The sequence below is a fragment of the Bacillus rossius genome, chromosome 16 (genome assembly GCF_032445375.1).
Source record: "Bacillus rossius redtenbacheri isolate Brsri chromosome 16, Brsri_v3, whole genome shotgun sequence".
NCBI classification, from domain to species: domain Eukaryota; kingdom Metazoa; phylum Arthropoda; class Insecta; order Phasmatodea; family Bacillidae; genus Bacillus; species Bacillus rossius.
The window spans coordinates 41,093,041-41,108,018 of NC_086343.1; the positions used below are offsets into that span (position 1 = coordinate 41,093,041).

At 42.5% G+C, this 14,978-nt stretch overlaps 1 protein-coding gene across 2 annotated transcripts in view; it reads left to right on the top strand.

The window, feature by feature from the left end:
• LOC134540407 (resistance to inhibitors of cholinesterase protein 3) overlaps nucleotides 1-14,978 on the top strand; it is a 54,205-nt gene that overhangs the window by 18,796 nt on the left and 20,431 nt on the right. The window contains exons 5-6 of one of the 2 annotated variants that reach the window (XM_063383126.1): nucleotides 151-298; nucleotides 4,715-4,830. In XM_063383126.1, coding sequence (XP_063239196.1) covers nucleotides 151-298; nucleotides 4,715-4,830 — 264 coding nt within the window. Of the gene's footprint in view, nucleotides 1-150; nucleotides 299-4,714; nucleotides 4,831-6,410; nucleotides 6,494-14,978 lie in introns of both variants that reach the window. The other variant, XM_063383125.1, reaches the window with a different exon arrangement.

Sequence of the window (14,978 nt, forward strand, 5' to 3'; positions counted from 1 at the left end):
GACCGGGGAAACTCGGGGGAATTTTCCGGACTACGAGTGTGGGAGTCTTGGTAGTTTTTCCTCAGCTTCAGTATATTTTCAAGCTGTGAGTCCATGACGACCGGGGACAGCAGGGAGCTGCTGGTGTGACGCGCGGTGTCGCTGCGGCAGGTGATGTTCAAGAAGCCGAGCTCCGGGCCGGGCAGCTACCCCGAGTACGGTCCCGACCCAGAGTTCCGCAAGCTGGTCTTCGAGGAGGAGGCGCCGGCCGGCAGCGGCCGCCCGACCTGGAGGGCAGGCGACGAGCCCACCAAGCTGGGTCAGTAGCTCCTGGGTCGTCGCTAGCTTCAGCACCACTCCCTCGGGGAGAGTCTGGAAAGTCGGTTCACGGATGATAATTTTACGTGATAACGTCATGAGAAAACATTCATGAAAAATTGCATACTTTTTAATTTTCAAATATTATTTACAGTTTTCGCAAATTTAATTTAAATAATTTGTTTGAATATAATCACGAACAATTAGTTAAAAAGCCCGCCTTAACCTGTTCGATATTACAGAAGATTTTCTCGCACGGTGGTTGGCCGGTTCTTGCACGCTCGGCTCAGGCGGAACGTGATTATGAGTCATGCTTTTTCGTGTGTGCAGTTGGCGTTCATCAATTTATAAGACGTTATCACGTCAAAAAAAGAAACATTAACGTGGAAGTTAGGCCAGTACTTAGCAGAATTGGACACCTTGGGTTTGTATTGGGGTATTTTATATGTCTCACTTTATATTCTTGCAGATTATTCTCATGAAAAATTAAGGTGAAAATGCATAATAAATGAAAGCTGCAAATAAAGATTTTTTTTGTACATAACTAAATGAAAAAAAGAAATAAACAATTTTTAGTGGCTTTTGTTAACATGCTAAAACAGGAAAAAAAAAAAAAAAAGAACTTGTATTGCCATATTTAGTCCAAATTCACTGAAACAGTTTGTAAAGTTGCATTTGAAAACTTTATTTGGAATTTATTTCGGGGCTTCTGTGCTGTTCTCTATTTGGATTTCCAGGGTGATACAGTAAAGTACAGTGTTAAGTTGAGGGCAATGCCGGAGATAGGCTTCCCAGATCTGCGGATTAATGAATTGTTGTCCTAGAAAAAGACTTTTAAATAACATAAAATTGTAAGTGATTGCAAACTCTATTTTTACAACAAAAATAAAATAAAATTTAACTTTTAATATTAATGATTCATAATATTTAAACTAAAATGCAATGGATTTGGATAATTTTTTTAATATTTCATAAGAAACAAAAGCAGTTCATAATTAACATGCATGAAAAATCTGTCAGTTGTGAACTGTAAACAAACCTGGGTTTAATTTTTACAGGAATTTGTGTTTCTTTAGAAATGTTTTCAATGAATGTACGGATTCTTTGTCACCATCATTCTGCAAAATCTAACGTAATCGTCCACTTTCATCTTAGAATTTTTTTTTATGGGACTGGAAGGTTAACACTTTAAAATCCTGTGAGTTTTTTGCTTGACAGGTCACTAGTTAGTCCAATTGTGTGTTCGTACAAAGGTCTTCTTAGTTATTGTTTGTCCCAGTCAACTAGCTTCAGCATGGGGAATAAATGCCTGTTTTAGTGTTGGTGAAAGCTGCCTAAACAATCAATTTTCACTTCCATTTTAGACTTGGTCAGATCTTCCGCCTATCTCTTTGATATTGTTTTACTTTTGTTTCTGTTGTGGCAACATCACATAACTTTCCCTAAAAATGCCATATTTTCATAGTTTTCTTGTAGAATATTTCTCCCTTGACAATTTCTCTCGAAAGATGTGGATTTGGATTGCAATAGAAAAACTTAGTTGACACGCTGTTCAAATTTGCCTGGTTTTGATGATTTTCTAGCAATGATATAATGATCATTGTTTTTGAATAACTTATAAGTTATCACTGTTCTAAATATGTCATATATTGTGGCATTGCCAGTGCTATCTTCATTTCTGAGGTTAACTAACATCTTGCTATTTGTAAGGTTTGTTATACTCTATTTCATCTAAACTATACTATAATTAATTGTTGATGTTTGTGTGTGACATTTTTCACCCACCAACAAAGAAACAAACTGCTGTAACGAGAAGCTACAATGCCCATCTGAGTGTGTCCACATTTTCGAAAGTCGGGGAAAAGTCAGGAAAATTCCTCAGTGATAGTAATTTGAGGGGGGAAGTGTCATGCTCTGATAAGCCATCACCCGGACTTCCAACACATCCCCCCCTCCCTCCCCCAAGATGATGTTTTAGTTCATATTCATACACACTGCAAAATGGCGTATGAATGATTCTGTTCGAACTAGTACAGCTATAGGGATGGTGGAGGCTTGGTTGTCTTTCAGAAAATTACAAAATAGGTAAGTTATTTTAAAAAAAAAGGAATGGAAATTTGTAATTTTGGTCATGGCAAAGTCAAGGAAATTTTTGTACAGATTTGTGTGAACATCCTGTGAGAAACAAATCAGCACAGCAATCACTTAGTGGTGTGAGACGGGAGACGGGGGAGTGTTGCTCTGCTCTCGCACACTTGCGCGATGTGAAAGAGCTTGTGATCAGCCAGGGTCTGGGATGCTGTGTTGATGGACCGCGGACGCATATCAGGACCGGACTATCCGCACAGTAACGTGCTTGTGACAACTTGCTTCTCAGCGGAAATCATTCATCGAGAAAAAGGACGTGTGTTTCACTAATGCTAGTAGTGTTGCTGGTTATTTATCATTTATCACTGATCTGTTCGATTGTACAGAAAATGCATATTAAAATAAGTGTTTCATTTTCCACGGAATGGCACAGGATGGAAGGAGAGAGACACAAGTAAGTACGACCGTGATCATTTCTGTTCAAACTATTTGTTAGTGTGCGTGTGTGTGGTGATTGGTTGAAGGGGCTTGTAGGAAATGGCATGTGTTGGGCAGTGTGGAGAAAACATATTAGGTTTTTGAATTCTTGGGTCATTTTGGCAAAGATAAAAGTTGTTGAGTGTATATCGTTTAGCTTGGTTTCTTGCATGTGTTCAGGTACATGTTTTGATTGTGGAGATGTTAAAATTTAGAGGCTGATTTGAATTTAATAATGAGTTATTTTTCGTTTCATATTGAGTAATAGTAGACGTAGTAGTGTTGAGTTTAAAGGCATCTCAGCCACACAGTTTGCGGGCATGGTCGACTGCGTGTACCGCCACCCGTGCCTGACCGTGCTGCCGTGCTGCCTTGTGCGCGTGAGCGGTGCGGCATGCTGCTCTCCGGTGGCGTGGCGAGGTCAGCTGGTGCCCAGTGTCCAGCGCCCTTCCTTAAGCCACGCGTAGTTGCCAGCTTGGCCCCCACATGCGACTATGAGCCCTGGATCCGGGATCGGAGACGCACCCCTCCTCCCCTTCCCACCACAATTTTACAGTCACGTGCTACATTATATCTGCATGGTTATTTCTTACCTACACTCTTTTTACAATGTTATTTAACCTGAAAATGCAGGGTGTAATTAAGGTTCCTTTTTTCTAAGTCCAAACTAAGCTTTATTTATAAAATATTCAATATGTTTTTCTAGTTTGTAAAAAATTATGCTAGTTAAACATTTAAGAATAAACAGGGCCTGGGCTCTGTACCCTGGACCCAGGGGTCCACCCAGCCACACCCTTGTGGGGGCCATGCAACCCTGGTGTTACCTTCTGCTTTATTTACTTCACATTGTAAGCATAGTAACTCTGAAAACCTTTTTCGTCTTTAAATTGTTCGTGGGAACTCTCGTCCGAATCAATTCCCTTTGCTACTTTGTTTTCAACTTGCAAGACGGCCAGGCCAGAGAGCCGAGCTCTACTCGTGGTGAACCTCGGAGAACTCTTCAGTAACTTTTGTTTTTGGATAAACTTCTCTCACGTGATGTCACTGAAACACACAATAGTAGGAAGAATCTTAAGGCCTAAGTCAGATTTTGAAAAACTAAAGACCATTCCCTAGAGTATGTTCAAAACTATTTATGGAACAGGTTTTAAAATGTTGTGAGACCATTTTTGTTATTTATGTAATTTTGTCATCGGTAAGATTTATAAAGATGGAAACCAGACACTAGGCAGCTCTTTACATTTGTCAATCATGGTCAGTTTTACATCTCTAGCTTTTGTAGATTTAGTGGTATGAGTGTTTTTATGAAAACAAAAATACTTATTTCCATTTGAACCCTATTGCTTCATTTGAGATGTTATTTTGGAAAATTGTAAAAAAAATATGTACAAAGTTTTTTTAGGTTTATTTTGAATTCACAATACACCAACTTCCGCTTCGTTATTTATTTTCATGGTTGGGAAATTGGTATGATCATTAAATGAGTTTTTAAAATAATTATTTTTGTTCAAAAAGGGTTTCCCAAAATATGTGCGTCTCTAGAAATGGGAGCTAATATTTTTTTAAAACTTATACACTTATTGTATTAGATTTGAATCTGAACTTGTAGAAATAACTAGATATTGTTGATCGGGACGAGGGTATTAGGTTAGCGTTGCGACCGGTATTTGAATTGTTTGAATGTGTGGTTACGTGTGCGGTATTGGTGATTGTGGGGCAGAGCGGAACGGCCTGTGTTAGCCTGCAGCGGGCCGGTGCTTGGCGTCGGCGACTGACGTGTGGGTGTGGGAGGGGTGGGGGGAGCGCGCAGGCGCGTGGTTGGCTGGCAGGTGGCGAGGGCTGTCTCTTGCAGGAGACACGGAGATAGACCACCTGCGCAGGCGTCTGGAGGAGACGGAGGCAGCCATGGAGAGGATCGTGGCCCAAATGGGCGCGGTCCCGCACGCGTGGCACTCCGCGCGAGGCCAGGTTCCGTCCCCATCTCGCTCGTGTCTCTGTGTCCGTGCCCCGGCCCTCCGCGCCTGCCTCTCCCTGTCACTGCGCACTCGGCACACCGCGTGGGCGTCACAGGTCTTTCCTTGCTATCCGTACATATTCAGTGAGGTGTTTTTATTTTGCTCTAATATTTTACAGTTTTTAATCCAAATAACTTAATTTTACGTACTCGTGGCCTGTTGTTGTTTTTTGATGTAGCCGTTACGATAATCTGTACGTAATTTTAGTAATGCATACATTATTTATGCAGTTTAAAAAAAAATACCGTATTTTATCGCATAATCATCGCACATTTTATACTAAAATCAAGTTGGAAAAGTAGGGGTGCGACGATTATGTGAAAAAAAGCATTTTTTGTTAGGTAAAGTTATTCATAAAAAAAACCTATTCAAGGAAAGTACGTTCAATTAAAAAAATTAGATTATACTAAAGCACGCCAAACAATTTAAATTAATAAGTCATGCAACAAAAACCCTTCTACAACTTTAAATAGAAAAACAGAAACTGTGACGTGAACGTGAGTCTGAGCGCATAAATGTCATAGTACACATCACGAGAAAGTGCGGGCTATCAAATGTAGTTAACTCGGCACTCGACAGAGAGCGCGCGTTGCATGAATCAGCGAGATTTCGATATTTGACTACGTGTGCGTGCTCTATAGGGAAGCAACATAACCAAACATGAATGTTGCCAACTAGCGCTGGCTATATTTTTATAAGCGGTACACCGCGGCGATGCAGACGAACAGATAAAGGTTATAACTTTTAAAAACATCTTCAAAAGAAAATTTACACATCAGACAACTTCGTATTTCTGTTAATTAAATAATTAAGCGATAATATCCGAATGAATATTAGAGTTCAACTTTAAAATATATTGTTTTACACTGTAAAACTACCTACACAAAGCGCTCCGAATCTAAATAATGATGCGACGTGTATGCGATAAAACTTTTTTCTCCAAATTGATGCCCTAAAATACTGGTGCGACGTTTATGCGCGTGTGACGATTATGCAATATAACACTGTATTTAAGTAATTAATTTTAGGGAGTCTAGAAACTTAAAGGTGTGAATACCAACACTAAATAATAATTTTATTCATTAATTAAAGAACAATCTAAGAATCCCAGTAATATTTAAAACTCGCTGAATAACGCAGGCAAAGCCTCTTTTTAATTGGAATTGCTAAGCATTAAAACAAAACATTAATTTTCTCTTGAGCAGTTTACAACAGTGTAAATTACCCACTGTTTGAAATCAAATTTTTTCTTTTTTAAAACTCAGTCTTGTGTATCACTATCTTAATAACTGAGCACATGTTTCAACAGACAACACAGCAGGATAGCATCTTCACATGCTGTTGGTTGTACGGAACGAGAAACACCGCTGTTAATGGTATTGACGTAAATGTTATGGTGAAGTTAGTGGAGACGAGAGTGAGGAAGAGAGCGGCCGGCCGAGGGGCGGGCTCGGCTAGTCCCTGCGCCAGTAGTCGAAGCACTGCGTGTGTTGCCATCACAGCGACCTTTGTTTGTGCCGGTTTCTCTCCTAGTTGCGACGGCCATCTCGGGCTTGTTGGCCGAAGCGGACCAGCAGCGCGACTGGCTCGCCAGGCGGGCGGAGCTAGACGTGCAGGTACCGTGCCAGCGTGCCGCTGCATGGCGTAGCTCGTGGGCAGAGAGACGCGCCACAGTTTTCAAATGCCAGCTAAAATCAATTAATATTTTTCTGAAAGGTATTCAAACCATTTCTTGAAGTAGCCAGTGGCATTGCAGTTAAACCTAAAAAAGGTTTCAGTTTTGCAATAAATTAAATTCTTATTTGTACAACCCAAAAACAATAAAAAATGTAACTTTGGCAGCTAATTATGCAAAAAGTATTTGCTGTATATATATTTTTCATTTCGTGAAAGTTAAACAATTTAAAAAGTCTGCAAGTTTATCTGTAATTACTGTAAATATAAAATCTGGACCTGCAATGGGAGGCACCCCCTTAACTCCGGGCAAGACCGCTGATAGCCATGTGGCGAGGTATGTTTGTGGTTATATGCTCAACAGTGAACTCCGAGTAGTTGGTACGAAGATCTGGCTATCTGGAAGTACCAGCAAGACTTAAAATAGACTGTCAACATTAATGTTTACAATAAATTAATTAAATCATAGCAAAAATGGTAGTGGATTCATACACTCAACTACAAACAAATCTGAGCTGCACTGCAGCCGGTGTGTCTCCTGACTGTAGGGCTGCGAAGAAAAACAATATGTACGGCTGGAAAAATTTAACGTAGTAACAGCTATCGATCAGCTACATGGTAACAGTTATTTCTTTACTTGCCAAATAGTTTTTTTTGGTTCTCGTGCGAGCACTCACGCTTTCTCAGGTGAACACTGTGTCACATTCTCAATAACTTGCTGCAACATAAACATACAGCACACTTTCATTCTCCTTCTCCGACATGCACTCGTACACTCGTTGGCACTGTGACAACTCAAGACTTTTGAATGCACCCGCTTTAGCTCTCGCACTTTCTTGTACAGTGGCGTGTCTTTGATTACCAGCGTGCCAGTCTTCTGGATTACCATGTTGATGAACAACCAGCTATTTCATACTTGTTACTAATTGCAATAAGCTGCACCTTATTGTCAAGTCTCAAACAAACAGTAGATAGTAGCGTCGTGGAATTTAATAAATGGGGCAAATGTTGCATGACAATGATTCTAAGATGCTCTCTATTTTCTCGAGCTCACGTCACAAACAAATGTGCTTCTAATAATTGATTTTAATTCTGTATCAAGATAGAGATTTTGGAATGTTTTTTTTTTTTATTTTCATGCAATTGGAGATTTGCAAATCTTCAAACCAAACAACATAAATATGACTTCTATGTGTAGACTATTATGATCACATACTTGTTAATATCTTGACCGAAACTACTTTTCTTACATTGCTTGTGGAAGAATGAATCATTCTTATTTGTTTATTTACTGTAAACAATAAATAGTTGAAGCAAAGCTGTTATAAATTTCTACTGAAACCTTCTTGTCACATTTTTCTTGTACCAAAAATCCTATATATATTCCTGGAATTGTGATCGTTTTATTTTCTATGAAAAATCCTTTTAATCTTTGATAATATGATGTTAATTATTCAAATCAGTCAAACTATCAAAGTTATTCTATAGGTTCTGTCAAACTGCCAAACATCTACTATGGGTCCTCTGTCAAACTGTCAAACTTCTTTTATAGGAGATGTCAAAATGCAAAAATTGCAAAAATATACTGACCAAAACTGGCTGGCCATACAAATACAAACATAAAAAAAAGGAATACATAAGCTGATATAAACATAAAGTGAAATTAATTTAACGTAATCTAGATTGCTTGAGAGTGTGGAGAAACAATATACACAAGATTGAGACAAACTAGATTAGTTTTGATATTTTACCCTCACAATCTCTCACAAGCTGTCTATCATTCACACTTTCACGAACCACTGCATTGTTCAGGGGGTTGATGATCATTGCCTCCAGTTGTAAAAGTATTACTGGATGTTAAATTTTATGCAAGCTGGATAAGTAGGATTCATTAACCTGGCGTGAAAGTCGGTGAGTTCAGTGTGGTGGCCTTAAATAACCGTGATGACCAATGATGGGACCGTAGTCTTATTGTTTGTAGTTTCACAATGTGGGATGTTGAGTTGATCTGACATACCGGAGTAACTAGAGAACGGTTAATAGGGTGCCTCCCATTTCAGGTCAAGATTTTAGATTTATATTAATCACTGAACAAATTTTAGACTTTTTCAATTGTTTAAATTTCACGAAATGAAAAATATATACAGCAAATACGTTTTGCATAATTAGCTGCCAAAGTTAAATTTTTAACGTTTTTGGATTGTACAAATAAGGAGAATTTAATTTATTGCAGAACTGAAACTTTTTAGGTTTAACTGCAATGCCACTGGCTACTTCAAGAAATGGTTTGAATTTCTTCCAGAAAATATTAAATAATTTTATCTGGCATTTCAAAATCGTAACAAATTTGAGTATTTTGAAATGCCAGGTAAAATTAATTAATATTTTCTGGAAGAAATTCAAACCATTTCTTGAAGTAGCCAGTGGCATTGCAGTTAAATCTAAAAAGTTTCAGTTCTGCAATAAATTAAAGTCTCCTTATTTGTACAACCCAAAAACGTTAAAAATGTAACTTTGGCAGATAATTATGCAAAAAGTATTTGCTGTATATATTTTTAATTTCATGACAGTTAAACAATTGAAAAAGTCTGCAAGTTTATCTGTAATTACTGTAAATATAAAATCTTGACCTGCAATGGGAGGCACCCTATTGACTTCGGGGCAAGACCGCTGAAAGCCCATGTGGCTAGGTACGTTTGTGGTTACCGAAGAATGCCCACAATGCAGTCTGTTCATTCAGAAAGCCTGTGACCAACAGTAGCTGAAGACAAGCTGTTGGTACTGATCGGACCATCGGTAGAGCTTGCGTGCTTCGTACTCAGCACGTGTCGTACCAGATGGTATCCCCACCGCGCTCTCTCTGCTCACGTGAGTTTGACACGGACTTGTTTTGTTGGTTGTTGGCCGGACGTAGTAGCTCCGGTGTTCTGCTGTGCCTGACCCACCACCACGCCAACATAACTCCTTACATTTCTCTATCACCTAATTAAAGTACCTTCTGAATACACTGATTTTTACTAACAACATTTTATTAAATACATAATCGGAAATTTTTTTCCCTAGTTTTGGTTTTGATTTTCGTAAAACTAGGCATCTATTGAAGAGTTACTCCAATTAATGCTTATTTTACAGTGAAATACTGTTTTTTTTGTTTGGTTTTTATTCTCTGTTGCAATGCATACATCTTGCTACATACATTCATATACTAATAGTAATTTGACTAATCTTGGAATTGTTTATATTAAAAAAAATACCACGAGGTTTTCAGGAAAATTTCTAAAACAGACAGGGTATATGAACATATCACTTGCGTGCCAATTGCATACAATCTTCTGTCTGTGCTCATTTATACGCTTGAATCTCTGAAGCTCTCGGGAAGTAACACCTCGCATTAAGACTGTTTAATTGGACTTGCTGTTGTTTTGGAAGCTAACAAGTGCGAACTTATTGTGGCATTTAACTTAACTCTCACCCTTAACCAGACATTGTTTTTGCTGATATCTCGTGCGTGGCTTTAACGGCAATGCTTATGTGCTATGAAAATGGACTAAAGAGAGAATAATTCATAGTTTGCGACTAATGTAACGAGGTTCTATAAGTAACTGCTTATTTTATCTTGTCACATCTATCATTGCCAGTTGAATTTCTAATTGCATTATTTTCCGGTTTGCTTGTCATTTAATTTTATTCCTTTCTTAATTAGTTAAGAATATGCCATACGCATATTTTGTGGAAAAAATTAATACAACTATTCTACACAAACAGAGATTAATTTGCATTTAGTTCCAATGTTTTTAACTGTCAACTGAGAAATATAAATTTAAGCAACCACATATAAATTAAAAAAATTATTTTCATTAATTTAGGATAAAAATAAAAATTTCCAGTTCATGGGTGTTTCTCCTATCAAAGTAATTTACAAATAGTGCAGTTTCGTCCTGCAATATCAGATTGACATTCCACCACTGCTCTATTTGTAGGTGGTGACGGATTTTAACTTTTTATTTAAGCCTGGCAAAGAGCACCCAACCATCCTGCCTTTTTTTTTCTCTGAAGGATGACAAACAGACAGTGTTGTCGTAGTGCGTGAAACAGTGCAGTTAAGCTGCCAGTTAGTTAAGGCGTGAGCACAAGTAATTTTCACCAGTGGATTTCTCTAATCTCTTATGGTGAAACCAAAAATTAAATTTAGGTTTCAGTTTTTATGTGGATGAACTTTTTTTTTTTAACCTGTCAAAAATTGAAGTCCCAAATATTTTACTAGAAAAGCTTACAGAATTAGAAACAAGGTTCATCGTGAAATATAAAAGTGAGATTATATGATTTTTTTACTTAGATAAAGTATTCTAAACTTACTCGGTATCAGTAGGTACTACTTAAACATGTTTATTAAAAAAAATCACTACAATGTAAAACTGCAATATCTGGTCAAACCTGAAGCTTCAAAAAAAAAAAAATGGTAAAAAATCGGTTACTTTTGTATAATGGCGGATTTTTGTGTTTTTGTAAAAAAATTTTTTTGTATTTGGAATGGTTAAAAATGAGGCGGTGCCAGGGTAGAGTTTGTGTGGACGGGAACTGTGGAACTGTGGGAATGGCGACGCCAGACGAGGCCGCAGCGAACTAGGAGAGACGAGGTGCAAGCAAGTGTCCCCCCCCCCCCCTCGCTCCATCTCGCCCGCGCCCGCATGCACGAACCCCGGCAGATACGTGCTTGGTGCATCCTTGGAGCCGTTCCGCTAGCAGTAGGTGTAGTGTGTGCCTTCCCCCTGCTTGCCTGCACTACCTCTGTTACAGGTTCCAAACTGCTGTTGTTGACATCCCTTTTTTTTTTTATATAGTTTTAATTTAGCATCGACTTAGCTGACTGTTCAGTATGTTTATGGTGTGTGACTTCATTGTTTGTGTAGACACCTCTGTGTTTCCTGTTCTGCTTCAGTCCAGTTTCTTCATTTTTAAGTCTTGCTCTGGGACAGAAATATGCTGTGACGTTTTTTTATAGCAAAGCACAAACATCTCATAAATATCAATTACATACTCAGTTTGAATGTGACTGGACTGTAGCAGGAATTATGATTGTATGCTAGGTTTTGTATCTTGTCATTTTATTTTCAGTTGTTGTTGAGTATATAAAGTGTGTGTGTGTTTGCATGGTAGGTTTGTTTTTAACTTAGCACGTTGACATAGTCGGGGGTATTGTTAATGAGACGTACAAGTTTACTGGGCGCCACCGTGTCAAGGGGCACGGACCCGGCGGAGACTCTCGCCTCAGGGCGTGACGTCGCCCGTGTGGACGTGACTCGACCCACTTGCTGCAGTTCTCGGCGACACCTGGACCTGGCCCGATCTCAGCGCCAGGCACACTCTGATGAATAGATGGGTGGGTTCTTAGGGTGTTCCACACGCCAGACGTCGAGGAGGCAAACACGTGATCAGGCACTCAGATAACACGCACATGGTAAAACTGAGCTAACTGTCACAGGCGCGTGTGCACAGATTGTCCACACTTTTATTTATGAATCAACTTCTACAAGGTAACTCAAATAAACACTCCGCGGTACGTCCGGTTTATGTAGAGTTCAGCTCCCTTTCACGGCAGGAAAAACATGGCCGCCGGGTAACCTCAACAAAAGCCTCTCGCGCCATCTTTTCGAGGTTCATGGCGCTCTATCACCACACTACACACGTGGCGGGAGGTTTGAATGCCGTAGCTGGAGGGGAAGGTGGGAGGGTACTGGCATATCGGGCTCGGAGGTGTTGCCCTGGACGATGTCAATTGCTACTTCCCCCCCCCCTCCCCGAAAATAGCTCGACATGACAGTACAGCGATGGGAGCGGCTGGGTGGCTTGGTCCGCTGTGTGCACACCTGTGGTGGGGGGGTCGCTCCTTCCGTCGGCACCTCCAACTGTATGGCTTCTGTCATGCAGCATCTCGCTGGGCCTGCCGCCTTGCGCGGCAGCTAATGGTATCCATGCGCAGCCTCCCTCGCTGCTGCCTCCTGTCCATTGGGGCTGTCACCCCCCTCCTCTTCATCTACTGGTTCCTCTACGGTTACATGGAACATGGCGTTCTCCAGGCAATAGTGTAGAGTCCATTTAGGCCCTGTAAGCGGTGGACTCTCGGGTCGGTCGTCGGCGTCATCGGGGTACCAGATGAGTGGTGAGAGGCACTGTCCGTTCGTTCTCCCGCGGCAAATCCATGGAAGGACTCATCTTTGTCCGACTCGGGGAACAGCTGCCTCCCACACTCCAGGTGACCCGTGTGTAGGATGAAGGATATGGCATTAGTGTCGGGGAACCCATGGAAGTCTGATGTATCTGGACTCCCAGGCATGGGAGTGTCATGCACCCCTGTCGCTTGCTCTGTGTCCGGGGCTGGTTCCGTCTTTCCTGGCTCGGATCCCTGAGTCTCTATGTCCGTCTCCTCTTCATGTGCGAGTCTCACTGTGTCTCTGTGGTACTTCACTGCCCGCCCCGTGCGTAACTTCAACCACACAGCCGTGGTACCTAGTGTACGTACTACCGGTACGGGACCTACCCACTTCGCCGCCAGCCGGCACAATACTTTCGTCCACTAGCCGAAAGGGGGTGCAGCCTGGCGTAGACGAGCTGCCTGGGTGTCAGTGCCGGGGGCGGTGATTATGTCATGGGTGTGATACGGGCCTGATACTCCGCCTGTTGGTGCCGGGCCACGTCACGGGTGGCAGCTATCTGTGCCGCACGTGCCTCAGGCGTTTGCCCCTCCTCTTCCGCGCCTTGCGTCTGAACTCGGTACTGCCCCAGTAAGGGCAAGTTCTGCCCCTGTACCAACGTTGCGGGTGCTTCCCCGGTGGCCTCGTTCTCCCTACGTCTAAGACAGTACAGGATTTCGGGAAGGTGTAAGTCCCAGGTTGTGTGGTCGTCCGTCAGCCGCAGGCGCAACTGGGCCTTTACTTCCTGGTTCCGTCTTTCTGCCGGGTTCGTCTTTGGGTGGTACATGGGTGTGGTATGGACCATGACCCACCATTTAGTACACAATTCCGCCCTTTCCTGCCAGCAAACTGTGTGGCGTTATCGGATAGAAGTATCTGGGGCTAGCCCCATCGAGGGAAGAACTCAGTCTCCAGCACCCGGGCGATCATGCCGGCGCGACAATTGGTGAAGGGAAACACCTCAATCCACTGTGTGAAGCAGTTGGTCACAACAAGGAGGAACCTTTTCTCCCGCACAGTGCGAGGGTAGGGGCCCATCAGGTCCAGAGCCACGGTATGGAAGGTCTCCGTGGGTCGCCTTGGCACCTGATGCTCCCGCCCATCCGGCCTCCTTGTTTTGTGTCGCCGGCAGTGCCGGCAGCTTCGTACACTGTTCCTCACGTGTTTGTTGATGCCCGGCCAATAAAACCATTCTCTGATGGCCCATGTGGTCTGGTCCGTCCCCGGATGGCCTGCCAGCTTGTAAGTGTGCAGCATGTTGAAGATGTCCCGGTGTGTGTCCACTGGTGCGAATGTCCGCCATTTCGTTTGGGGTTGTTGTGGCCCCACCGGGCATGCCTGGAGGCAGCCATCTACCACGCAGTACCCCTACAGTGTCATTGCACCACACCGATGGATGAGCTCCTGAGTGTGCACACTCGCATGAAGGCGTCCAAATCGTCCAGTTCTGTCCCTGGGGGGAGTGTCGGGGGTGTGTTTGGGGGTATCACACTTAGCCACGCACCAGTATTCCCGCAGGACTCGTGCGTCTGCCCGTGTGTTGGTGGCAGGAGCTCCTCCCACTCGGCGTCATCTCGCGCATATACCGTACGGTCTGGGTTGCATGACAACTCATCCAGCTCATTTTGCTTTCCTGCCACGTGCTCTATGGTGAACTCCAGCGCCTGCAGTAACATATTCCACCGCGTCATTTTGGACCGGCGGCCCTGCATGGTCGCAAGCCATTTGAGACACTGGCTGTCAGTGCGCAGGGTGAATTGCTGTCCTTCTTTCAAGTGTGGCTGGTAACGCCTTAATGCCCAAACTACCCCGACACACTCGCGTTCATTCATGCTGTACTTGCGCTCTAAGTCCCCAAACTTGGCACTAGCGTATTCGATTATCGTGCGTCAGTCTGGAGCAACATGGCTCCTATTCCCTCCTGGGTTGCGTCCATCTAGATGCTGAGAGGTTTCTGGTGATCGAGCCTGGCCAGTAGGTGACATTGACTGAACCAGTGCTTCAGCTCGTCGAACACGGTTTGCATAGCAGGCGTCCATTTGCACGGTTTTTTTGGGGACAGTTGAGCTGTCAGGGGTGCTGTTACTATGGAGAATTCGGGGATGAAAGCCCGCAGCCAGTTGGCCAGCCCAATAAACCGCTGGAGCTTGCGGGTATTTGGGACAGGTCGACTGAGTATGACGTCCAGCTTTTCTGGCGTGGATCAGTTCCCCTCTGCGTTTACCATGAGCTCCAG